General features: G+C 36.9%; 1 protein-coding gene across 1 annotated transcript in view; it reads left to right on the top strand.

Annotated features, from left to right (window-relative positions):
* Lama2 (laminin subunit alpha 2) overlaps positions 1–26,370 on the top strand; it is a 668,494-nt gene that overhangs the window by 572,625 nt on the left and 69,499 nt on the right. The window contains exons 46-53 of the mRNA XM_031380750.1: positions 45–199; positions 5,969–6,112; positions 6,880–7,013; positions 9,252–9,411; positions 14,161–14,285; positions 18,432–18,594; positions 19,275–19,419; positions 24,440–24,578. Coding sequence (XP_031236610.1) covers positions 45–199; positions 5,969–6,112; positions 6,880–7,013; positions 9,252–9,411; positions 14,161–14,285; positions 18,432–18,594; positions 19,275–19,419; positions 24,440–24,578 — 1,165 coding nt within the window. The remainder of the gene's footprint in view (positions 1–44; positions 200–5,968; positions 6,113–6,879; positions 7,014–9,251; positions 9,412–14,160; positions 14,286–18,431; positions 18,595–19,274; positions 19,420–24,439; positions 24,579–26,370) is intronic.

Below are 26,370 nucleotides of genomic sequence, written 5' to 3'. Positions count from 1 at the left end.
GCATATACACCCAGACACACAGATGCTAATTTTATTCTATACAGTTGCAGATGCAGGTGCTACTGTGAAAAATCTAGAAGAAGAAGCTGATCGGCTAACAGACAAACTCAAGCCCATCAAGGAACTTGAGGACAACCTAAAGAAAAACATTTCCGAAATCAAGGAACTGATCAACCAAGCCCGGAAACAAGCTAATTCTGTAAGATCTTATATTCAGAATTAAGAAAGACTAATAAGGGTTACTGTTGTTCCCAGAAAGAGTCTTGTTCAATGGGACCTGATGAATGAGTCATTTTATATTTAAGGTTATTTCAGCTGGGTAGGAAGGAAGAAGTAGCACTTTTTCCCCCTATAGATTTCAAAACCATTTCATGAAAATAATAAACAATACTTACTGCTTGAGAATTAAGAGTCTAGTATATTTTGATTCTTTAATATACTAAATCAAACAAAAAACTATAATACTTATTTTTGCATGCTGAAAGGCATATGAGTATCTTACTCATGAAAGACCTAAAAAGTCCAGTGAGTAGAGTTGCAACCTGAGCTCACAACCAAGCTTAGGAGAAATAGAATCACTATTTTAATTAAGTGTTATATAGCTTTTGCTTGTTTTTATAAACACACTCACACACACACATACACACACACACACACACAAAACTTACTTTTGTTGCAGAATTTGTAGAGTAAAAATAGGAAATATTTTACTTGAAATTTTGCTATGTATTTATTCAGTTAGAAAATTATAGCCGGGCATGGTGGCGCACGCCTTTAATTCCAGCACTTGGAAGGCAGAGGCAGGTGGATTTCTGAGTTCAAGGCCAGCCTAATCTACAGAGTGAGTTCCAGGACAGCCAGGGCTATGCAAAGAAACCCTGTCTCGAAAAACCAAAAAAAAAAAAAAAAAAAAGAAAATTATTCAGACAAACAGAACTCTGTTACATGCTAATGTAGTGGGTTGTTTACATTTTTATGCTATTTATTACTTTTCTTTGTGCTACAGTGTATGTGTTATAGGTCAGAAGACAATGTATAGAAGTCTGTTCTCGCCTTCCAACCTGTAGGTCCTAAAGCTTAAGCTCTGTCAGGGTGGAAGCAAGGATTCTTACTCACTGTCCCTGAAGTGGGATACTTAAATGCCATTGTGAAACCTTAGATATGCAAAGTTAAACCATGATGACTTTAGAAATATAGATTTTAATAAGATGCTTTTCAGTATTGTTTTAACTTAAAATTTCATAATACATTTCATTTTTAAAAAACTTGGTTGCTAAGGTGATCAGAAAGAAGTTATCATTAATTCATCAATTTTTATTTTTAGTAGTGGCCAAAAATATGCTTGAATGATACCATATATTTGTTCTTCCTTATGTGTATCTAAGACATCTAAACAAGGCCATGGCAATCAAGTTCCAGAAGAACATTGGAAAGAACACTATATTTATTAAAGAAAACCTCAGGAAAAAAAAAAGATTAGAGAAACCAGTAAAATGCAAGATAAAATGAAGCAATAATGGTATCAGAAATGCCTATTCAATTATAATATGAAAATGGTATGGTATGATTGACAGGTAATCATTTTGTGCTTTCTGTACAAAGTAAAATAAAGCCCACTGTTACAAGTTTACTCAGAGACATATACTATGAAAAACTCTACCTCTTATGTTCAATGTTTTTTCCTGTGAAGTATGCAAAGATGAATTAGGAAGGCATTGTACTCAGAAGGTTGATAACAGATTAATATTAGTTTTCTGTCTTCTCACTGCAAAAGAGCAGCTCAAGGAAGGGCAGGTTTATTTGGCTCATGTTTCCCAGGGATTTTCCTGGCAGAGAAGATAGAACAGCAGGAGCAGGAAGCAGTTGGCCATTTTGGGTCCGTAGTCAAGAATCGGTGCGATCTATGCTTGTGCTCAACTTGCCTTCTCCTTTTAGTTCAGTTCAGAATCTCAGCCCATGGAATAGTACTGTCCACACTTAGGATGGATCTTCTTCATTTAACCTAATCTAGATGACAAGCTGGACACTTTCTCTTCAGTGATTCTGGATCTTTTCAAGATGAAAATCAGTGTCAGTCAACACAACTCTGCTAATTGAGAACTTGACACTCAAATATAGTACTTTTCTGACCACTTCAACTATCAGGCTTTTTGCCTTCTCAGTGCCAAGTGCATTCAGCCCAAACTCAAATGTTCCCATACTCTTTGGCAGTTTCAGCTCTATTGTAAGGCTTTTTCTGAACACAAGACCATCTCTGAACTGGGAGCCCCAACCAAAATAAGAAAAAATGCATACTTCTAATAAATATTGACACAGAATAAGCTGTTTCATTCCGAGGGGGAAGAATGGAAGGCTAGTTGGAAAGAAACACAGCAGGGGAAAATAAACTCTGGAGCTCTATGTCCAACATCCTGCATTCCTGATGGAATGTTCTAGGCTCTAAAAGGCATAGATAATCTCCCTCCTCCCCCAGATGTGCCCCTACCATAGCATACACAGCTTTTCTCTTTAGCTCTTCTCCATTCCAGTAGTTTGGGATAGCTCATGAGTCTGGCATGTAAAAACAACCTAAGATCTCCACTGCAACTTAGGTTTTACCTTTACCAATCCAGGCAGTAACCTTTTAGAACATCCTTGCCAAACTCCAGCCCTACCATCCATTGCCTAGACTCAGCAGCACTCTGGTGACATGGTCCAAGACTGTCAACCATAATTAGGTTATCAGGTTTGGCAACAAACACCTTTACTTGCTAGACAAGTTAAGACACTTTCTAATCAAGGAACTAAATGCATTTCTTTTAAAGTGGCTATTTCAGCTTATTAATTGTATAATTGAGTAACTTATACTGTTTTTAAATGAATGGCCTAATTACCAGCTGAAAAAAATGCAGTATGCAGAACATTGAGATATCTAGCAAAATTTAATTGTATTTATGGTGTTTAGCAGGTGAATAATGTTGTGCCAGGAGCACCTTAGAAACACCAACATCTTAGTGGTAATTTCATAAGCCTCATCATGAATTTATATTTAATCAATAGAACTGAACATCCCAACAGGTTATTTGAATTTCAGGAATTTCACACCTCTTGAAAGAGGGGATACATCTGAGAGGTTTCTCTTCAAGAATTGTGCAAATGCTCTATTTTGATTTAGCTATTTCAAGTTGTTCATATGCAGTGCAATGCTTATACCACTGTCTATACACCTACTGGAAGTCAGAACATATGGTTTACAAGAATAAATGATCTAGTTGTAAACAGTTGGACTGCCTGAATATTCCAGATATTCAGGGTATATTAGAAAAACAAAACACAGTAAGTTCAAATGGGTAAGGATAGAGCAGCAGGTGGCTCTGCAGGATTATCCTGGCATAATGTATACAACACTGTCCTTTTCTTCAGCAAATCAGACCTTATGGATATGGAAAGTGGATGACAGAGTACCTTAGTTGCAAATCTTAGTAAAATGAAGTATGCCTGGTGTTTAAATGTTCACACATATGGACTGGGCTCCCAAACCAAGCTTTATCAGTTCACTTGGGTGCTGTCTTCCCTTTGATACCCCCTTTCTGGTGGACGAATTGTGTGATCTGTTACTTCTACCTCAGCTTTGGAGACAAGGTCTGAACCTCATCCTATGACCCTACATTTCATATACTCATTCCTTCCCCATACCATAGCCAAGCAGGATTATTTAATTGGGCTCTTTAAAGAAACATGACTTGTTTTATGATTCAACCAGTGATACCGTGGCATTAGAGCTAAGCCTGTAAACCATTTATGAGTAAAGATAAAACAAACTACACACAATTACTTTTCATCATGAATCAAGACCCTTTGTGATTCTGAATATGGTTTCCTGCCAGGGATGGCTGCATCTACTATTTAATTCTATTCATGAATTACAGTCAGATATTTTATTTCATATTCTCTTTGATCCTCTTATAATATCACTGGCACATATAACCTGCCTCAGATACTAAATTTGCTCAGTGCCATAGTCTTTTTTTCAGGAAGCTTTTGGTTCACATACTGCATACTCCTAAAAATTTACTGAATAGTATACCTTTGTTTGAACATTAAAAAGTATCTGACGGCTGCATTTTTGTCTAACTACTCACTATTACAGAGTCTTTCTGTTGCTTTATCCTTTTAATCTCTGACTCTCGGATAACTGCTATTCTCAGACAGCTGCTACTCTGCTGCCTAACTTTCACCCACACAGCTTCTTCATAGTACTAGCACCTAGAAAAATCTGTGTTTTCCCTGCCTTAGACTGTCTGTGATTCATTCTGCTTGGACTACTCTCAGTACTCTATATACCAAGGCAAAGCTATCAGGGGAGACAACCAAGAGCAGCTTAGAGGAAGAGCAGAAAGCAAGTGTTTGAGATCTAAGGTGACCCCTAGGATTGAACCTTCCATCGTCTAGTTAGATCATATCTTTGCCAGGGACAAAGACACTCAAAAAATCTAAGTTGACTTTCTAGATCACACAGCAAGTACAGACTGCCACACACAGCCTGCTTCTTTGCAGAGCATCCTCTGTATAGAGACATTTGCTTAGTGACCAGCTTAGGAAACAGTTGTCAAGAGCAGGCCTCTGTGGGGCCAATAGGAGAATCAGCAGACTTTTTCTTTCCCCAGAAGTCCCCAAATGTGAATCCTTCTGTCTGTCAGAGCCAAACATCTCTCCTTGGTTTTCATTTCTGAATGTAAAACATTTGGCACCTAGAACCTCCTCCAGCTAGTTTTCCTCTTCCATAGAAAAGATCCACAATGCTTCTTACCTCACCACAGTGAGACAACTCTTGCAGATACTGTGTATATACCATAGTACCGAGAGTTGCCTGGTTGTCTGGTAACCCGTTCAATCTTAGAGTCTGCACAAGTTTTTTCATTGGGATAACAATAATATTAGTTGATTTTTCTCAAATGTGAAAGCTATAGGAAGTGAAAGAAGCCATGAAAACAATGGGAAATTAAAACCAGGTAAGGCCAGTGGGTATCCTAAGAGTAGACATTTGAACAGTAGCAAAGTGATTTCACATCTTCTCTTCTAGCACTGTCAACCAGCAGAGCAGCAATCACTGATGGTGACTTTGCACCTGACCCAAAAGAAATTAAATCCAATAATCAAATAGTGCTATTTGTGACTGAATGAAGACTCCTTTCATAGAAGTAAAAATTGGTATGAACAGTGCCTTTCTATTCACATAAGAATTCCATTCTTAGCAATTTATAGTAATTTTTGAAGTACTCTTCGAAAGGAAGGGAGCTATTACATGTATTAGGAGTGATAGACATGTGGAAATTATTTCCATCTCATTTCCTGGTAAACTAATAAGAAGTGTAATTTATTCTGAGATATATATTCAGAGAGGGATGATTAATATTCGTATTGTCAGAAGACCTAGAACAAACCCTGCCTGGCCTCAGCTAACTGTCAGTGCATGGGTGGGCTAGCATGGCCTCAGCTAACTGTCAGTGCATGGGTAGGCTGGCATGGCCTCAGCTAACTGTCAGTGCATGGCTGGGCTGGCAGCACCATCTTGAAAACTAAACAAAACTGAATCCCTCTGAAAATGATACCCAAATCACTGGAAATTGAATTAAAACTTTCTTTATCAAATTCCATTTATTTTTATGTAAAATCCCATTTGGAAAGTTTGTCTTCAAAGAATGATGTGAAGGTGTGGTAGCTGCGTGGTTAAAAGACAATGGCAGGCTAATAGGCCAGAGGAATAATTACAAGAACATCATTGGCAAACTGCTAGTAAAGAATGAGTCCTCTGTGCACTCCCCAGTCAACACATGGTGTCTGCATATGAATATCTAATGCTACTACTTGGTGACTGAAAAGTTACTTCAAATAAAAGAGTGAGGACGACTGTCTGGTGGTTTGGGTTATACTTTAAACCTACAGACAGAGTTAGTCATAGAGACTCATAGTCTTGTTTTCCTTGAAGATCAAAGTATCTGTGTCTTCGGGAGGTGACTGTGTTCGAACATACAAGCCAGAAATCAAGAAAGGAAGCTACAATAACATCGTTGTCCATGTCAAGACCACTGTTGCCGACAACCTCCTTTTTTACCTTGGAAGTGCCAAATTTGTAAGTCTAATATACACTTTTTAAAAAGCTACTGCGTATGTGTAGAGGTCAAAGGTTAATCAGTGAGGAAACTATATAGAATGTAGTAATGTAGCTCTGCAAATGTCTAAAGTAGCTTTTCATACCTTAAATCTCATAATCTTAGCTGTGGAATATTTGCAGTTTTAGTTAAGTTATAAATCTAAACAGGTAACAATTCTTTCCTGTATCCAGGCACTTCTCTTTTTATCTGTCAGTGTGCTGATATTTGTTTTGCATTATACTTTGGTCAAATCTAGCTGTTTAAGAAGAAAATCTAGTAAGAATAAAAAATATTATTTTTCTGTTCTCAAATTCAATAATAATAGCCTTCCGTGTTAATGAAGTGAAAATAACAAATTGTGCATGAGTTCTAACCAAGGCAAACTCTTACAGTTTGTTGAATTTAAGACTCACACAGGAATTATACAAGTTCTATCTGCAAACTCTCGCACACTAGAATTAATGTGACTTGTTGTGTATGGGTGATTTTCAAGGTGAATAAGGTGTTAAAAAGACTGGCTCTGACAAAAGTTAGCATTTACTATTCATGTGAGGAGGCTTGTCTCACTTGTGTTAAAAATTACCACAGATGCCTCTGATATAAAATGCATATCTTGGGTATAACTATGAAGAATTCCCAACCAAAGTAAGTTACATGTCATTGAAAAATACACCCCAGAGCTCCACTTTGAGAGTGCTTTGTCCTGAAGCATGTTTTGGTTTGTTTGTTTGTTTCTTTGAACCAGATTGACTTCCTTGCTATAGAAATGCGTAAAGGCAAAGTCAGCTTTCTCTGGGATGTTGGCTCAGGAGTTGGCCGGGTGGAGTATCCTGACTTGACCATCGATGACTCTTATTGGTACCGTATTGAAGCATCAAGGTAACTTCTCAACGAAGAGTATGATAACTGGATGACATGATTTGAAGTAAATTCCTAGTTCATGAGAAAAAACTCCATTGCCATTTCAACAATGTAGCTGCTTATGTGTGTCCATGTGTGTGAAGGTTATATGCTTTGTGTATAAATGTTTGAAAAAGTGCATGTATTGTGCCTGTAAGGAAAGGACATGAACTCAAAGTATGAAGCCAGAGAAGCTATTCCAATCCTAACTTCTTGATCTCAATGTGTCATCTCTCTAGCCCCCTGTCTTCTTAATCTGTTTTCTGATAAGAGCTTGAGTTCAGTGAGAAAAACTGTCTCTCACATCTTCACCTAAAGAGGAAAGAGGAAAAAATGCTGCTACCTGTTCTTATTAAACAGGCATAAGGACATAAAACTTGCCATCTTATCTTCATTCACTTCTAGTCTACACAGTACCTATAATCCCAGACTTATTCTATCCCAAAATACTGGGTCCCATATCTAACACATAAGATCTACCCATAGTATTTTAAACAGAAAGTATAGAGCTGAATCAACCCTGCTCTCTCCAAAACTCTAATTCTATTTTCAACCTCTAAGAACATGTAGGCTACACCTGGAACCATATTAATCCTACTACTTCTCCTTAATATATCTTCTTTTTCTAGTTCATAATTCACCATTGAATGCTGATGAGCCAGTAATTAGGGAGAGTTGTTGAAGATGTCAGGCTGCTGTTAAAGCTTATCAGAGAAAGATAAAGACTGGAGGAACTGTTTATTGTTGGCTCTATGTGAGGGATCCAAACAGTTTAATTCAGTCTAAATGGGATTAACTTTTCTATAATAAAACATTGGAAAGAAGGGCTGGGGAGATGGCTCAGTAGATAAAGTGCTTGTCCTGCAAGCATAAGGACATACATAGTTCAGACCTCCAAGACCCATGTAAATGTCAGGCAGGTGTAATGGCCCTCCAGTAATTCTAGCACCCAGAGAGCAGTGAGGAGAATTGCTAGAGTGAATTGTCTACTTTGCCTAGTCATGTTAGTGAACTCTAGTCTCAACTGCCAGATTGTTCTTCAAAGAATAAGATGAAAAAAATGATTGAGGAAGACTCTCCTCTTCATCCTTGGACATTCCCATGCATGTACACACTCATGCATACCAATGCACACATGCACACAAATGTTTGCATGTTAACTTAATCAAAAGTGGTAACTTTAGTTCCTTTCAATATGTGTGTGTGAGAGGGAAGAGAAAGACAGTCAGAGAGGTGGGAAGGGAGAAAGGATAAAGCTGAGCTCATCCCCTTGTTGGTATGGGAAGGACTGAATACTCTGTTTTAGGATGTTTATGCTCACATAGTGCAGTTCTATCTGAAGAGATTCACCCTATTCAAGAGGCCTCGTTGATAAATCCATTCTCGTGTTCCACAGATTTCACTTAGCACTGCCTCCTCAAAGATAGAGTTTACCAAAATGAGACAGCAGAGAGAAGGCTATGATTAGGAAGTTTGTTATGACTGCTTGTGTCTGAAGAGACCAGATTTTCATATTTAACAACTTATGGAAACCAATCATTTTAAAAAAAAAGAAAATGAAATGAAATAACAGCTTTCAGAGTTTCTTCTCCTATAACTGAATTTAAAAGAGTATTTCTACAAATTTGTATATCGAACTTTACAGATGAGCAACTGTACTTTATATATTAAGATGACATGACAAATAATGAGCCCTGAAATTCTGGTAAAACTGCTCCAATAAATTAAGATCCACTAAAAAACATTTAGGCAGAATTATGCAGTTTGTGCTGCAGAAGGGTGGCTCATTTGGACTCTACTTGCCAACTTAAATTTGACAAAATAATAAATGAAGTCATAAAACTTGTTTACATTTAATGTCATATAAAACAGTAAATTATTATGTAAAGCAAAAGGAAAATGCTATCCTTCTGATCTGTAACTGTTTTACCACCTAACTGATGCTGTCTTTTCATATGAATAGTGATACACGGAATCAGGTACATTGATCTTTTCCTATTTGAATGTTATGGTAAATACTTAGCAAATGTCACATCTTTGTGTTGTTTTGAGAAGCACTGACTTCAGAATGCTTGGCCCTAAACACAGTTCACTAAAGTTACTCGAAATGACTATCTCTACTTTTTGTTTTTGAGACCTGAAGGTGATCAAATGCAATGCAAATTTCATTTTCTGTATTTTCTTCCCTTCCACTTCAACACATGTGTCTGCCTGAAGAACGGGGAGAAATGGATCTATTTCTGTGAGAGCTTTGGATGGGCCCAAAGCCAGTATGATGCCCAGCACCTACCATTCAGTGTCTCCTTCTGGGTACACTATCCTAGATGTGGACGCAAATGCAATGCTGTTTGTTGGTGGCCTGACCGGAAAAATAAAGGTAATGAGCCGTTTCCCATCCCTTTTCTCCCCCTTATAGAAAACTAAGGGAAGGTGTGGAGAGTGCTGTAAACACCTGCCCATGCTTTCTTAACTTGTGTTGTGAATTTTAAGAATGTTCTTCTTTGGTGGTTTGTTTCTCTTTACTCTTATTTTTTGAGACATGGTCTTTCTGTGTCTAGCTAAGCCTGTTTGGAACATGTAATCCACTTGTTTTAACTCTTCAGCTGTTATAATGATAGGCATGTGTCATGACACCCAACAGAACCTCCATCTTTGAGTTGTGAACAATCCAATCTGGAGGCACCATATTTCTAAGACTTCAATAGTAGTTTATTTCTTAACTGTGACATGTTTTTCTTTTTCTTGGCATTCTTTTTCTTCAGTCACTTCAAAAGCAAAGTGTTTTTTAACTATGCATCATTTTTGCAATTACTTTATGATTTATAAAAGGGAAGAGCTATGAAGTTCATACATCCAATTAAAAGATTTCCAGGTCTTCAGGAGATATCATAAGGGCCAAACACTTCCAAATCATGATCTGCTTTAAAAGGTTTTTGAGTTGCTCTTCTGTTCATGCTTATGGAGCAATACACTTAATATCCATAAATGTTTTGTGGCAGGTCCTTGTGCATTTCAAATTGCAAAGTGCTTACATTTGAGAGAAGCTTATGTTGATTAGATGGAATTAGGTGTTGAGAAACAACCCGTGAATGAGATGCAGGAACACATCCGAATATAATGGGTAATCCTGGACTTGTCACAATCACCCTGAAATGAGATTAGTTATTAAATGTGTCATCTAGGATGACCCCACGTTCGTGAGAACTCAACTTTCTCAGCGTGTGAAGCTGACTTGTTTGCTTTATGCAAAAAATGTGACTCTGAAATATGGAAGCTGATTCCACAGCTGTACAGTAAAACCATCCTCTTCCATAAAACTGCATATAAGTATATACAATACACAGTAATAGACAACAATATTGACAACTTCCTCTGCTCTCCTAAAGAAAATTAGGGCAATGCAGAGTAATGCAAGGCCATGAGTTTTGAATTCATACCTGAGTTAGATTTGTATCTTCCTGCTACTTAAAAAACACATCCTTAAGGTCCTTAAGTAAAATATTTAGTCCTTTGTGCTCAGTGTTCTGCACTACAAAAGAGAAGTAAAACTATATGCCTCACTTTCAGGTTAAAAGAAACAATGGAAAACTTTCATAATATTTTATAATCCTAATTATGTGTTAAATCGCATTCTAAGCAATTTACATAATTCAATCAGTATTCAGCATCCAATAACAAAGTGTTTTAATGTATTTACTCAATTTGTAAGCACTAAACAAAATTTTCATTGTTCTAGAACTGAGTGGTCCAGGATCAAGGTACCAACAAGCTGATTTGTAATGAGAGCCCTTTGTACATGGAAGGAGCTGTCTTGTTATGTGTTCCTATATGAGAAGGGGTACATGAATTTCCTCAGGCCTTTTGGGCAAGGGTACTAATCCCACTCATGGAGGCTCCTCTCTCCTAAACTCCCACATAAACATGGCTGTCCTGGAACTCACTGTGTAAACTAGGCTGGCCTGAAACTCACAGGGATCCACCTGTCTGCTTCCCAAGTACTGGGATTGCAGGTATGTGCCTCCATGCATAGGTTTTGAGGGAAAGATTTTCAATAGAAGAATTTGTGGAGGATATAGATATTCAAGCCATAGCAGGATAGATTTTTACAATCCTCTTTGTTTCCTAATTAAGGAAACTGAAGAAGGGAAAATTTGAATGTTTTGAGTATGTTACATAGTTAGTGAGAGAGATTGGACGTAGGATAGAAGGTTGCTGCTTTCAATATCTTTGCTTTAGTCCCACCTCAAGAAAGGAGAGCATATGTTTAGAATATATGAGAAATTCCTAGAGTCTGGTTTTTATACCTTAAATAATTAAAAAAATGTTGTGTTTGTATATTTGTATATTTTTGTGTTTACGTTTGCATGGGAGTATGCATGCACATGTCATATACGTATATCAACCAAACGTGATTGTTTGGTATCTTCCAGTCTGGCTCTCCTCTACTACCTCTTTCCCAACTATAGTGTGGGAGTATGCTGTCTGCTCCAGTGTCTGAGCTATAGCATACTGCCATGCCTGAGTTTTGTATATGTGCTGTAAATCCAAACTCAGGTCCTCATGCTTGTACAGCTGGAACATTAGTAGCTGAGCCACATCTCCAGGCACAAACTCAAATATTTATCATCATCATCATCATCATCATCATCATCATCATCATCATCATCATCATCATGCAGCATGCAGGTGTCACTAGTGCAAAGCAATTCTAAAATTGTCGAAGGATAAAGTACAGAAACAAAGGAAATATGTAGAAACTCTTAAGAAATTGCTTGGGCCAAGAGTTCCCAGGCTCCTGATACATAGACAATAAACCAAAACCTACAAACATGTTGGTCACAGTACTGGGAAGAGATGCATACTGTAATGTTAGAACTAAAGCTATAACCAGGGTGTTTTACCTTCTCATGACCATCTCATTTATTTTCTGAAACATCTCAACCTAATCTTTTAGTCTCCAAATAATTCAGGTATACTTACATGTCTATTACTCTTCTGGTTGCTGTGACCAAATACATGACAAGAGAAAATTAAGAAAGGAATGGTTTATTATGGCTCCTACTCTGGATGGGTACACCCATCATTGAGGGGAGAGGAAGGCATGGAAGCAGGAATGGAAGGTAGTTTCTCACACTAAATTCATAGTCAGCAAACACAGAGAGGAGGATGTTGGGGGCTCAATTTGTTTTTGTCATTATATTTAATCTGGGACCACACTTGTCTTCGTTTGCTTTCTGATGCTGTGTCAAGTCCACAACCCAAAGCGACTTGGGGGAGGGGTGTACTTAGCTTACATATGCTAACCATCGTCTATCACTGAGGGAAGCAACAGTCTTAGGGTTTCTACTGCTGCAACAAAACCCCATGACCGGAAGGCAAGTTGGGGAAGAAAGGGTTTATTTGGCTTACATTTCCACATAGTAGTCAATCGTTTAAGGAAATCAAGACAAGTCAAACAGTGCTGGATCCTGGAGCTAATCGGGAGCTAATGCAGAAACAATGGTGGGTTGCTACTTACTCCAGCTCTCCCTTCACTTGCTCAGCCTGCTTTCTTATAAAACCCAGCACCACCAGCCAAGGGATGGCACCATCCACCATGGGCTCAGCCCTCCCCCATCAATCACTAATTGAGAAAATGCTTACAGCTGGATATCATGGAGGTGTTTCCTCAACTGTGACTCCTCCTTCTCTGATGACTTTAGCATGTGTCAGGTTGACATAAAACCAGCCAGTATAGCGACCATCACAGCTAGCTTTGGCGTAGTTTCTGATATAGGTAGCAAAATATGCCACTTATTTATAGTAAGTTTGGGTTGAAAGAGGAGCTGTTTAAACAGCTTCGCCAGCCTGGTCTTTTCCCTCCAATTGTGACTGCAGTGGTCACCGAGCTGATGGCATTCAAAGGATAGTTGTATGAGGCTTCATCAGATCCTAGACCATGTGCTGGGGACAGCAGCAAACAGACCTGTATGGATGTACATGATCCTCTCTTACAAAATTGCTATGTTTCTTCTCATTCTCTTGAGCTGGTGGCCTAACTGTCTGGGAATGAAAACTTGAGATCAGTAGTTCTCATCCCTTGGATCATGACCCCTTTGGCAGGATCATACTTCCCTTTCACAGGGTTCACCCATGACCACTGGACAACACAGACATTTACAATTCAATTCATAACAGTAGCAAAATTACAGTTATGAAGTATGAATAAAAATAACTTTATGATTAGGTGTCACTGCAATATGAGGATTTAATATGCTGTATAAAAGGGCCACAGCATTAGGGAGGTTGAGAACCACTACCTTAGATGAACACTGTCACAGCTTATTTTATTCCTGTGTTCTCCCCTTCATCACTGAGTCTCCATTGTGAACTCATTCATTACTTCAAGGGAAAAACATTTTAGTCTGTTGTAAGTCAGATTTATACAAAGTAAACAGGATCTCAGTATACACTTGTCTGTAGTGGGCATTGTATTTAGGACCAGAAATAATTTCTCACAATAATCCCATGTCAAAGCCATCTGTGGAGAAGTTTAATAGCTAGCCTAAGGTTGGAAGCCAGAAATAATTGATTTCTGCCACGGATACACATGGCTTTCTATCCTCAGACTCAACAAATGAAGAATGGAAAGTATTTGAAATATAAGATCGAACCTATATCAAAAATATACAGATGTTCTCTTACATTTTTTGTAAATAATATACTATGACAGCTACTCACATAGAATTTATATTATATTGCTTTAGGTTTATTATGTAATTCAGAGATCATTTGAGATATATGGGATGATGGACGGATGTTATATATAGGACTGTACACTCCTGAGATGTTTGAAAAAAATCACTGGAGGTTACAAAAGAAGAATTACTTCTACTAATGGAGATAAGACATGTAAATTGAGTTCCCATTTGAGGTAGTATATAAAGTAGGAGCCACTGATGAAATATTTGAGCTTTTCCTTTATGACCTTCCTGTTGTTGCTGTGAGGGCATAATATGACCATAAAAAGACCACTAAGATTGTCATATAGAACAAATAAGAACTATCAGACTTCTGCTGCTAATAATTAATAAATACTGCAACTCATGAAATCCTTAAATCCTCCAAATCCCACATCTCTCTGCAGAAGGCCGATGCTGTACGTGTGACTACCTTCACCGGCTGTATGGGAGAAACATACTTTGACAACAAACCTATAGGTTTATGGAATTTCCGGGAGAAAGAAGGTGACTGCAAAGGATGTACTGTCAGGTGAGTTGAGATGAGGTCTGTTCTGTGCAACAAACAGTTTGAGTTTTACTGGGTATCCATCTATCATGATGTAGAATAAGTTTGATTGTACTTATGGTAGAAATGCCAAATAGGTGAAATTTCAAATCCCTTCCCAACTGTAAAGCCATTTTCCAAAGACCTTGGAAAGTACTCTTTAATACATTTATATGGCTATGTGTTTTTCACAGATGAGAAATTTGAACCACAGTCAATTAAGACTAATCTCTTCCTATGTGAGTGTCTGTTCATAGTCATGAGAGTTTGCTTATCTATTAACGACTTCTGGTCATAATTATTATTTTATAAGGAGAGTACCCAAGCTGATTAAGTATACATGTAGAAACCTAGCTTATATTACTTTTCCTGTAGGACTTTTCAAATTGACATGTAAGTTCCTACAAATACTTACAGGGATGACTGTGGCGAACCTTGAGGTACTGCTTAAGATGGGAGAGATAACAGGTACCCAGTCAATCCTGGAAGAAGTACCATAATACACAGCATCAAAAGTAAGAAGGAGTTCAGAACAAACAGGATTTAAAGTATACACACTATACAATGCAAATGTCAAAAATAGTTTTATATAAACCTGAGTAGAGAATATAAAAATAATAAACTAAGAGTAGGGGATTTCTCAACATAAAAGTACAGAGCCCCCCTCCTAGTCATTTGAGCCTAAAAATAATTTGATTATACTAAAACTCTGCAGTATACACTAAATATCTAGAGGATTAATTTGCTATATACAAGAATTCAGAAGTGCTAAGGCATTTTTTTAAGATTCTAGTTTAATGAATACATGGGCATTTCAAATCCCAACCCCCATCAACACAACAGAGAACATTTTACATTTTCTTCTAAATATCTCTACCTTACCATATAGGAAGAATCTCCAAGACATCTCTGAACATTTTGATGTCCAAATCCTTTTGGTATCCCAACTTATCAACATGGTGGCCAGAGAGGCTGACATATTTAAGATAGTTTTATCCAGAACATATTGACACAGAATATGGAAAGCTGTCTATCAAGTTCCTTCAATTTAACCAAAACCATGAGATACAATGCCAGGTTTGATGGCACATGCCTGTAATCGCAGCACTAAGAATGCCAAGGTAGGAATATTATTCAGCTTAACACCAGCCTGAGATACATGAGGCCCAGATTCACCCTAAACATTTTCTTAGTAGATTTCTAATTGGCATTTTCAGAAGATTATTAGCAAGTGTAGTAAAAGAAAAACTTGCAGAACTATTCAACCCCTTGATGTTGCAGTATGATGTTGTCATCTATGAATGTGTTGGGTCATATTCAAAGCTATCTTCGTATACATGTAGCCCAGGGAACACAGGCTCAATGTGCCTGATTATTCTAAAACATCAAATGATCATTCTGTCATGATTTAGCTATGTAAAAAGAACATTTAGCTATGTAAAAAGAAAGTCAATATGTAATATGTTATCTAAGGCATGTATATTTCCAACCTTCCAATACTAGGAAGAATTCAATTCATTCTTACTCATCAAAAGATGTATCACCAGGAAAGGCAGAAAGATTGGTAAAATAGCCATGAGAATAGAAAGATGGGGAAAAAGAGAGGGAAGGAAGATAGGGAGAAGAAGAAGAGCACATAGGAACCAAGAAAGAGAAGTGCCAGGAATATCTTATACCAGGCAGTCACATTAGGATTCAAATACAAAATGTGCCAGAAATAAAATGCAGTTAGCGGAATATGAAAATTACACTGAAATTTTAAGTGCTTCAACACAGTGTACATCATTGTTATACTGGCAAACAGTCACAGGATGTGGCTGCTCCAGAACAGCAGATGTGTTCTCGGTGCTTACTTGACCAGGCACAGAAATAAAATAAGGGAAAATAAAGTATTATGCTTATGTATAAAATGGTTGTTACATTTTCTTTGAAACTATGATCAAAATGTACATGAAAATGTAATATAATGTTCCATGTTGGAATATTATAATATATAAATGAGCTAATTTTCTCAACCCCAAGTTACTCATTCAAAGTGGGAGTTTGCTCTCTTTCTGCCTAAGCTCTGTGGTGAATTGAATGAAGGCAGCTGTTCTACACCAGTGCTCTTGCTTACTGCCCACCCAAAACTCTTTCCCATAAATTGTCTTTTGCCTTGGTAAAATAGTCAAGTGTTGGAATTGGAAGAGACTTTAGAAATCTAAAAGTGATTGAAACTTTCATGTCACGCTTGAGAAATTCCAACATGAATTGCTAAAGGACTTTTGTAAGATTCTCCAGCAGTCTCAGGAGTGCCTGATATCATCCACACTGAGAAGTAGATAGATCAGTGACACAAGGATGTCAAGGTTTAACTTCTCTATGCTTCCCTATGTTTATATCAGAAAATAAACTGACATTTCTCCTTTGAGTCTAGAATTGTGTAGCGATTTTTTTTTTTTGAGTTTGGGTAATTTTAAAGTTATCAATAAGTAGCAATGTCTGAAGACAGAGCATATAGAAAGCAGGTAGGGAGGACTCTCACACCCTTTTCTGGGATGTTCTTGGTACCAAGGTGCTTTAATATGCAAGGCTCTGGCAAATGAGAACTACAAGGAAGGAATGTGTATGGAGTCTCTGAGACCATCCTCTCATTCCTAGTATAGTGCTTCGGAAGTTAGTGTATTACGATGAAAGGCTAAGTAATAGCCAAGTTCCTCACTATAAAGTGTGATTAACAAGCTAATTTAGCTCCCCAGATTAAGATGTTTTATGAACACACACACACACACACACACACACACACACACACACACACACATGCAAAGCGTCTTTTATATTACACTTAGTGTTCTAATCCTAACAAAGAACCATGAGTAAGCCAACTTGTCCAAGTGTGAAGCAGCTCTTAAAATATAGCATATTCAATTTTGTACTGTATAATTTTTCTCTCAGTAACCATGATTTTATGGAAATAACATTTTAAGGTTCTTGTTCTATGTCAAGCACATCATACTACTCTTTAGCCCTCTACCCTCAGAGCAATCCAATGCTCCAGTTTCAGAGCTTACATGAATAGTAAGAAATACACAGCTGTTAAACATTTGAAGACCCTCCCCACAGTGAGACTTGTTCTGAAAGAACAAGCTCTGAATGAACAACTGATACATAAATGATTGTGTATGGGGATGGGTAGTTAGCTGGGTGGATGGATGCATGGTTAGATACTTAAATGCCCAGATACATAGGTAGATGGGATAAACTCACATTTGAAAAACAAATACTTGCCAGGCAGTGGTGGCTCACACCTTTAATCCCAACACTTGGGAGGCAGAGGCAGGTAGATTTCTGAGTTTGAGGCCAGCCTAGTCACAGAGTGAGTTCCAGGACAGCCAAGGCTATACAGAGAAACCCTGTCTCAAAAATAAAAAAAAGAAAGAAAGAAAGAAAGAAAGAAAGAAAGAAAGAAAGAAAGAAAGAAAGAAAGAAAGAGAAAAACAAATACTTTTCTAATGTTTTATTTATAAGATTTTTCTTGATTACTAATTATTAAATGAATATTGAAGATATATTCTCTGTGAATCCTTTTGCTATATGAAAATCTCCTTTACCTCACAAAGGTTTAGTGCAATCTGTTAGATGGGCTAGCATAGACCCGTAGTTTATGCCTGCTATAGGCAGGGACCCATAATATCCAAACAGTTTCTTAGAGTCACATACAAATTAAAATAAACACATGTTAAAAAGATAGAGTGAAAACACAGATATCCTTCATTGTCTGAATTTAATTTATCCAAGGAGAACTTGTTAGATTGTGATTTTTTTTTGAGATTAAGGGTATATGTTCTTCCATGCTTTGTAGATGGGAAACGTAATAGATTCAGCTTATCCCAATTCTAACAGTATACATAAATATCACTAAGAAGGACTTAAATATTATGTAATTTTCTACTAAGTGCTTGCCTTAAAATACCTATGGAAGTCCAGGTAAGAGATATGGTTTGAGGGCTAATACTATAGCCAGTGGAGGTGAGAGTGAGGGGGATCCATGCCATGTTTGAGATAGTTTGTGTCCATCCAGTCCTGGAAAACTGGTTCATTGAAGAATCACAAACCAAAGAGGTCTAACTGGCATGAAATGTCTTTTTTCAGCCCACAAGTGGAAGACAGTGAGGGGACTATTCAGTTTGATGGAGAAGGATATGCATTGGTGAGCCGCCCCATCCGCTGGTACCCCAACATCTCCACAGTCATGTTCAAGTTCCGGACATTTTCATCAAATGCTCTCTTGATGTATCTTGCCACACGAGACCTGGTAAAATGGAGAATGGGAAATGTGTTTGCTGCTTTTTATTATTTTTTTGTATAATACCAATATTATTATTAGTTATTGGTAAAATTATCAGTTAAACCTAAAGGAAGTTTATAATGGCTGTGGGGTAGCCAAGAATGATACAACAAATGCTTATATATTTTCTGTGATGATTTAATCACAATAGAATGTAGCCTTTTTTTCCTCTGCAATACTACACCCCAGATAACTCTTTATGAGAAGTACCCAGTGATCATTTTCCCAGGATGGGATTATGTAGGGGCAAATCTAGCTCTCCATTCATATTTGAGAGACTTCAGCTGAAAGATATTTTGAAATACTTCCTAGCCTCATTTTTCTCAGATTTGTGTTTCCTTAGTAAATTCTTTTGGGGATCTTATAGCTTGGTTTGCTTAATGCATTTTCAAAGGAACTCACTTTGCACTACTGTCATGAGAGAACATGTCCTAGTGATTTTATTGTGGCCATCTGTACTATAACATCACACTCACAATCCAAGAAACATTACAAAGTGTAACTAGTTCTGTTTCAGAAATGTACTCTTGTAACATGTGACATGGACAGCAATCTAGCCACGAGGCCCCTTTTAAACCCCATAAAAGTGAATACCCATATATTTCTTTGTGTATCTAATCACTGGTGTGATTTTACTCTATTAATAGAAAGATTTCATGAGTGTAGAGCTCAGTGATGGACATGTGAAAGTCAGCTATGACTTGGGTTCAGGAATGGCTTCCGTTGTCAGCAATCAAAACCATAATGATGGGAAATGGAAATCGTTCACACTGTCAAGGATTCAGAAACAAGGTGAGTTTTGAAAGTAAGAATGCAGTGTGTGTCTAAGCCATGCACTCAAAGCACCCATGAACATCATCAGGAGAAGGGCCTTGCCTGTAATTTCAGCTACTCAATAGTTCTGTGAAAAAAATGATACAGTCATTTCTTTGGCTTACATTATAGGTGGTTTAGAGTAGACAAGACTGATTGAAGAGCCAAATGATTCTCTGTCATTTTCTTTTTTGAAACTGAGAGCTTAATTTGAAAGCATGAAAATGTCTCTCGGCCTGTGAAATTATATCCTATAACAGGTTTGAAAGTGGTTGTATGCTTTTCTGTTTTGTTGAGATGTTCCTTTACTTTAGAATCTGTAGCTGGTATGGCACAACTATCAGTTCTGTGCTCTTCCAACATGCCAACAAAACTGTAAACGTGTTCCAGTAATTAACTGAGAAAAATGGCATGACATTTGTTATGTTTATGAGACATATTACAAGTAATCATAATTTCATTTGATTATATCAGGAAGTATTTTGATCTGTTGTTAGAGAATGGGAACTGTACCTTTAAACTTAGGTATGCTGGCAAACATGGAGGTGAATAATACATATTATGCATATACATCGTATATTCATATATTGTGTGTATATATTGTGTATATGTACATACACACACATGCTGTGTGTGTCTGTGTGTGTGTGTGTCTGTCTGTGTGTGTGTGTGTCTGTGTATGTGTTTGTGATGGGTAATCCTGGCTTATACCTCAAGTCACTTGAGCGGATGCAACCTCACATCCAGGACTGCCTCTATCAGATGTATCTGTTGCTGCACAAGGAATGACTGTGAGGCATTTTTTTCATTCCTAATTAAAGTAGAGTAGCCCAGCCCACTGTAGCTGTGTCCATCCAAAGGCAAACAGACAGGGGCTGTATAAGAATGGTAACTAAAGCTAACCCTTGAAGGAAGACAGTGAAAAGCACTCCTTCATGGCTTCTGCTTCAAATTCCAGTCTTAAGTTACCACCTTGTATTTTCTTGATGAACTGTAACCTTTATGTTGAATAAACCCTTTGCTCCTCAAAATTGCTTTTGGTCAGTGTGTTTTATCACAGCAACAGAAAGCAAATTAAAGCAAGAAGTATAATCATAACCAAGATAAAAGAACATGACTCTAAGTACTTGGAATGGTATAAAATCCAATTGTGGTTTGGATAGAATTTCATAATTCTCTTTACTATGGCATTGCCAATATCTGAAATCCAAACTTTGATACTTCTGCAAATAGATATAGACTTAATTAATATTTTGGAGGCCAATATGATATTTTAAGAAAATGTAGATTTAATAGTGTACCACCATATCTCACACTCTGTATTTAATAAACTTTTGCAAATCATCTACTAAACATTGTGCAGGAATTAAAGGAAATCTGAAGCAAATTTTTGCCTTCAAAAAACTTATGGTCAGATGATACAAACATAGTTAATAGATGGGAGAGTTGCATATAGTAAGCTAGCTGTCTGCCATTATAAGAGTTTCTATTGCTGTGACCAAACACCATGACCAAAAACAACATGGGAAGGAAAGAGTTTATTTACCTAACTCCTCTATATCATCACTAAAGGCACTCAGGACAGGAACTCAAGCAAAGCAGGAACCTAAAGGCAGGAACTCATACAAAGGCCATGGAAGAGTGCTTCTTACTGGTTTGCTCCTTGTGGCTTGTTCACTGGGCTTTCTTATAGCTCCCATGACCACCAGCCCCAGGATGCCACAACCCACAATAAGCTGGGCCCTCCTATATCAATCACTAAATAAGAAAATTTCCTGCAAGTTTGCCCACAGGCAAGTCTTACAGAGGCACTTGTCTCAATTGGGATATCTTCCTCTCAGATCACTCTAGCTTGTGTCAAGTTGATACAAAACTAGCTGGTACCTAGTCTCAGGAGAAAACTATGAGTGGTAGGGAAGAATAGGCTCCAGGGAGTGCTCCTGAGACATGAACAAGGGTAGAAGAGTGGAGTGCTTCTGAGACATGAACAAGGGTAGAAGAGTGGAGTGCTCCTGAGACATGAACAAGGGTAGAAGAGTGGAGTGCTTCTGAGACATGAACGAGGGTAGAAGAGTGGCACCTGCAGAATTTTCAGAGGAAAAGTTGCACAAATTCTGGAGCCACCAGAGAACAAACATACCACTTTAAAGCTGCATCTCCTTGGAGAAACTCCTTAGAGAAGAAAAAAGCTAATGTTACCATTGTGTAAACTAGTATGCTGCATCCTTTGTGCCCATGTAAAAGAGACACAAAGCTCCCAAGCCATAAGAACTCTGTGTATTTCAGAAAGGACATTTAATAGATGTTTCTCAAAGTTCTTTAATCATATAAACCCTTCCATTCCTACAACAGCAATGTTCTGCCAGACACGTGTTAGCAACTGCACTAATTGCTATCAGTAAATGTGTAAGCTAAGTAGATGGATGATGTTAGAAAATTACTGCTTAGATAGCAGGGTGAGTTTGTGGAGAGCCTCATGAGGGACTGTTAACTCCACCAAGATTGTGGTACTATTAGATCTGGGCTTCAGTGAAATTTCTTTCAGAGCAGCTAGGTCAGTATATTTGTGACCATTTTGGTTGCTTCTGAAATCTTGAGAGAGCCAGTAAATAGAAAAATATTAAAACCAGTAATGAAAATAGAGAGGGAAGAATGGGATTAAATGATTTCAAACATTATAAAGTTAATAAGCTTAGAGGAGCAAGATCTGAAAGAATCCTTTTTACTTAGATAACAAGATTATGGGCAGTACTATTGAAGAAGTTGCTAAACTGAGAGTAAATATCAAGAATTTTGTTTTGTTTGGAAAAAGTCAGTTCTATTTGAGACATGTTACATTCATGGTAGCTTTAGTATTGTTAATAGCCTAGTGAAACTGTGTGCTTGGCAGACAATTAGATGTAGTGAGAATAATGGAAATCCAGAGAGGAAGTGGAGAAGTTGGAGCCATCCTCATCCTTGCAATGATCAGAGATAAGTTTAGGGTGAGAACAGCAGAGTAGTATATCAAATCAAGCAGACCCACAGACTGGAAGCCCACAAATATTGAAAGAGTAATTAAATGTAGACTCTATAAGGGGCCATAAGGAAATAATCATAGAAAACTAAACTGAGTCATTGTGAAAGCCTGACATTAAAGTGGGAAAAGAACACATTTCTTCAAAGAATGAAGAGCTGGACATGGTGGCACATGCCTTGAATCCCAGCTCTGGGAAAGTAGAGGCAAGAGGATTAAGAATTAAAGGTCATCCTTAATTACACAGTAAATTCTAGCCATGGTTGCATAAAACCTTGTCTCAAAGAAAAAGGAAGAAAAATAATTTACCTTATCATATACCATAGAACGCTGACAGGAAATAAGAGCAATAGAATTAAGCATCGTTTGAAATGTGGAAGGCATTGTGGTTTGAAAAGAATAGAACTGAAAAGAACAGTAGCATCACACAAGGTTTGTAATGGCTCATTAGCATGCAAAGGACTATGGGAAAGCAGGTGGTGTGATAATAAACTGATTTCAAAGTAACTTTGACTCAGAAATCCAAGAGGGGAGAGAGGTAAAGGCAGTAGCTCCCAAATTCTGAGTGTAGAGTTGAAAGGCAAGTGTCAGGAGATGAGAGAACTTTCTAGTGTTCTCCCTTGGTTTCTATCATGTCATAAAGTTTTTTTTTTTTTGAGTGAACAAGTGAGTGATTCTTCAGCATAATGATAGGCTATGAGAAATGTATATGTATATAGACATACATAAGTTGTTATAAATACTTATTATAGAATACTACTTGACCAGAAAAAAATAATAAACCTTAATATAATACAAATGAATGAATATAAAATATGTAATGATATAAGTTAGACAAAATGAGTAAGTTTTACTAAATTATATGGACAATGCAAACTCATCTATAGTCACACAAAGCATATGAGTGCTATGGATGTCAAGATGGCAGAAGCGTAGGGTATGGAGGGACCTGCAAAAACTCACAAGGAAATGTTTGGAGGGATAGACACACTCATTTTCTTAAAAGAAGTAATGAGTTCCATGGATGTATAGATACTTCAAATTTTGTTAGAGTGTACCTATTAAATACTGACTATGTTTAATATATCAACAATCAATAATACCTCACTAAAGCTATTTTTAAATATCATAATTAGTATACTTGCATAGAATAACCATATCAGGGAGGACATTGATTTTATTACATATGAATGCTGATGGGGATGTCTTCAAGTTTAAAAGACTGACTGGGAGTAACAATGCAACCAAATTAAATAATTCTCTATCTTCAGAGTACAGAGTTACCTATTTGGTTCAGAATACGTTTCTCATTAAAGGAAAATGCCAGTAATGGTGTTTTACTTGCCAACTGTGAATTTTTGTCAATATTCCAATCCCCTCCACATGAGAAAACCCTTTGAGATCTACGAAGAGCAATAAGGCATGAGGACAGTACCTCACTCACAACATAGCCTCCCAGTCTACAATATGTTTTACAGTAGATGTGGATCTCGTCACCTCATAGGACCAATTATCCACATCTCTCTACTGGCATGTGCTATGGTATTCAAGTAACACTTCACAAATGAACAGAAACAGTAGTTCTGAGTATTCTCAAATTCACAATTTTGAAAAGGAAAAGAGTTGAAATTTTTCTAATTATCCAATATCTAATTAGATAGTTGTGATAACACAGTATTCATTTTCTTTAGTGTAAGAAACGATATCAGGTGGTTTGCTGATAGCCATCTAAACTGCTCTCTTTTGTCTGCTTATCTGCCTTCATTGTGTGGAAGCCATTATTTTCCTGCTCTGGTGTGAATGTATCAATAATGTACTGCATTAATTCTATTGTTGCACATTAAATGGTTACATATGTAATACACATGCTGAAAGAACCAGTGTCTATTTGAAATTTAGACAATGTATCTCCAGTTGTCAGCAGGAACACAGCTGTGGTGAACCTTGTGCTAATTAAACGGAATATTCCTATCTCCATTACAGCCAACATATCAATTGTAGACATTGATTCTAACCAGGAGGAGAATGTAGCTACTTCATCTTCTGGAAACAACTTTGGTCTTGACTTGAAAGCAGATGACAAAATATATTTTGGTGGCCTGCCAACTCTGAGAAACTTGAGGTAATCTAGTGAATATTTAAAGTGAAAGTTTTAATTAAATGGTCACTAGCGTTGTGAAGGTTAATTACAATAGCAATGTCATATAACCTTTAGCTACAGAAAAGACTAATCAAAAAATAAATAATATTGCATATAAGAACAGCACCAGGATGTAGAAACTGGGGATTAATTTGGCATCTTTGTTGAAGATATGAATTGGAATTGCTATTTCTCTTATATATACCTGCTGAAAAGAATTATGAAGGTAATTAAAGATGGAAGCTGAAGTTGACTGTGGGGTTTTGTAATTGCTGTTCTCTGCACACAATCACTAGAGAGAATGGCATTTGACATTGTGCAGGCTTCTGAAAATTAGTCAGTGTTCAGGATGCTGTGAGTGTAATCTCTGTTATTGTGAGTCATTAGCATCATAATAGCATAGTGGAGCTGTCCCACATACCTAATACTAAATGACGTTCGTTATTCCCATGCCTGCTCCAGCTTAGAAATTTCCCATATGCTCTATAGTTAGCAGGACAGGAAGACAACTTTAGCTCACTGTTCAGCTGGAACGAATGATCTGGTTAAACTGTGGGGAGCTATGACACCCTCAGAGAAGTACCATGTTTTGAGGTTTTTCAGTTTTGGTTGTTAGCTCTGTATTGGTGGTTTATCTAGGGTGTGAATGTCCTATACTACATCTGGAGAATTTTAAAATGGAAATCATGAGAGAGAGTTACACCCTATATATCACTTTCATTTAAAGTGAAGATGTTTTCCCCAGTCTACTCATAGACCAGACAATTGTCTAATTGCCAATCTTTCATAGGTGTGTATTGATAAGCTTCATAGTATAGGTCATGTGCATATATTCATATATATATATATATATATATATATATATATATATATTACCATATATATCTATACATATATCAGCATATTTGTTAGTAATATAATTCTGAAGTATCAAGTTATAAAAATCACTGTACATCAAGTGATTTGAATAGCAATATGGTCATAAATTAAGATTTCCTTTGCTAAACATACATTCAACACATGATAGCTAAATATCTACTGTGTACCAGGCAGCATACCACATGATGGTAACCTAGCACTTGATTAAATCCAAGATGAATTAAATGTATTTAAATAAGACTACCTATAAATATTTCACTTAATTTAGTCATGGTTTTTATTATCAGAAAGTAAGTTTATAAAACACAAACACATCATAAGTTAACTTAATTAAGAATGGTTTGTATCTTGGGTGTATTTTTGGAAATTATGTTTCTAAATATAATTTATTACTGAAATTTTACTTTCTCCATTCAGCAAATTAAATTATAGTCCTGTTGTAGTATGGCCCTCTATTACAAAATAATCTTTACATGCATGTTTGTGATTGACAAAGCAGCCATGAGTTTACCTGTTGTTTTGCACAGTCAAAATCTCTATATGATGATGTGCTAAACACAAATTATTTTCATATTTAGTGTTAACTTGAGTGTTTTGAGGTGCAATATTTACAAGCTATTCATAAATACCATGTTGGAGCACTTTCCCATATATCATGCCAATAAAAATAAGAGCTTTGAATTTATATTCCAAAATAAAAATGTCTGAGAGTTATAGTTTGGGGAATCCTGGCTTTCCAGTTTTATTTCTATGGAGGACATTTATCTATTCAGTGTCCTGTCCTTTTTTAAATAAACCTTTCTATAAGATGAGCTTATAACAAAGTTTATTATTAAAGTTTGTTGTTTTGTTAAATGAAAATGCAATTGAAAGTAAATTGTTTTTTTTTTTTTTT

Source organism: Mastomys coucha, unplaced genomic scaffold (assembly GCF_008632895.1).
Source record: "Mastomys coucha isolate ucsf_1 unplaced genomic scaffold, UCSF_Mcou_1 pScaffold2, whole genome shotgun sequence".
Taxonomy (NCBI): Eukaryota; Metazoa; Chordata; class Mammalia; order Rodentia; family Muridae; genus Mastomys; species Mastomys coucha.
The sequence above is the reverse complement of the archived record's forward strand: the minus strand, read 5'-3'. Positions and strand labels throughout refer to the sequence as shown.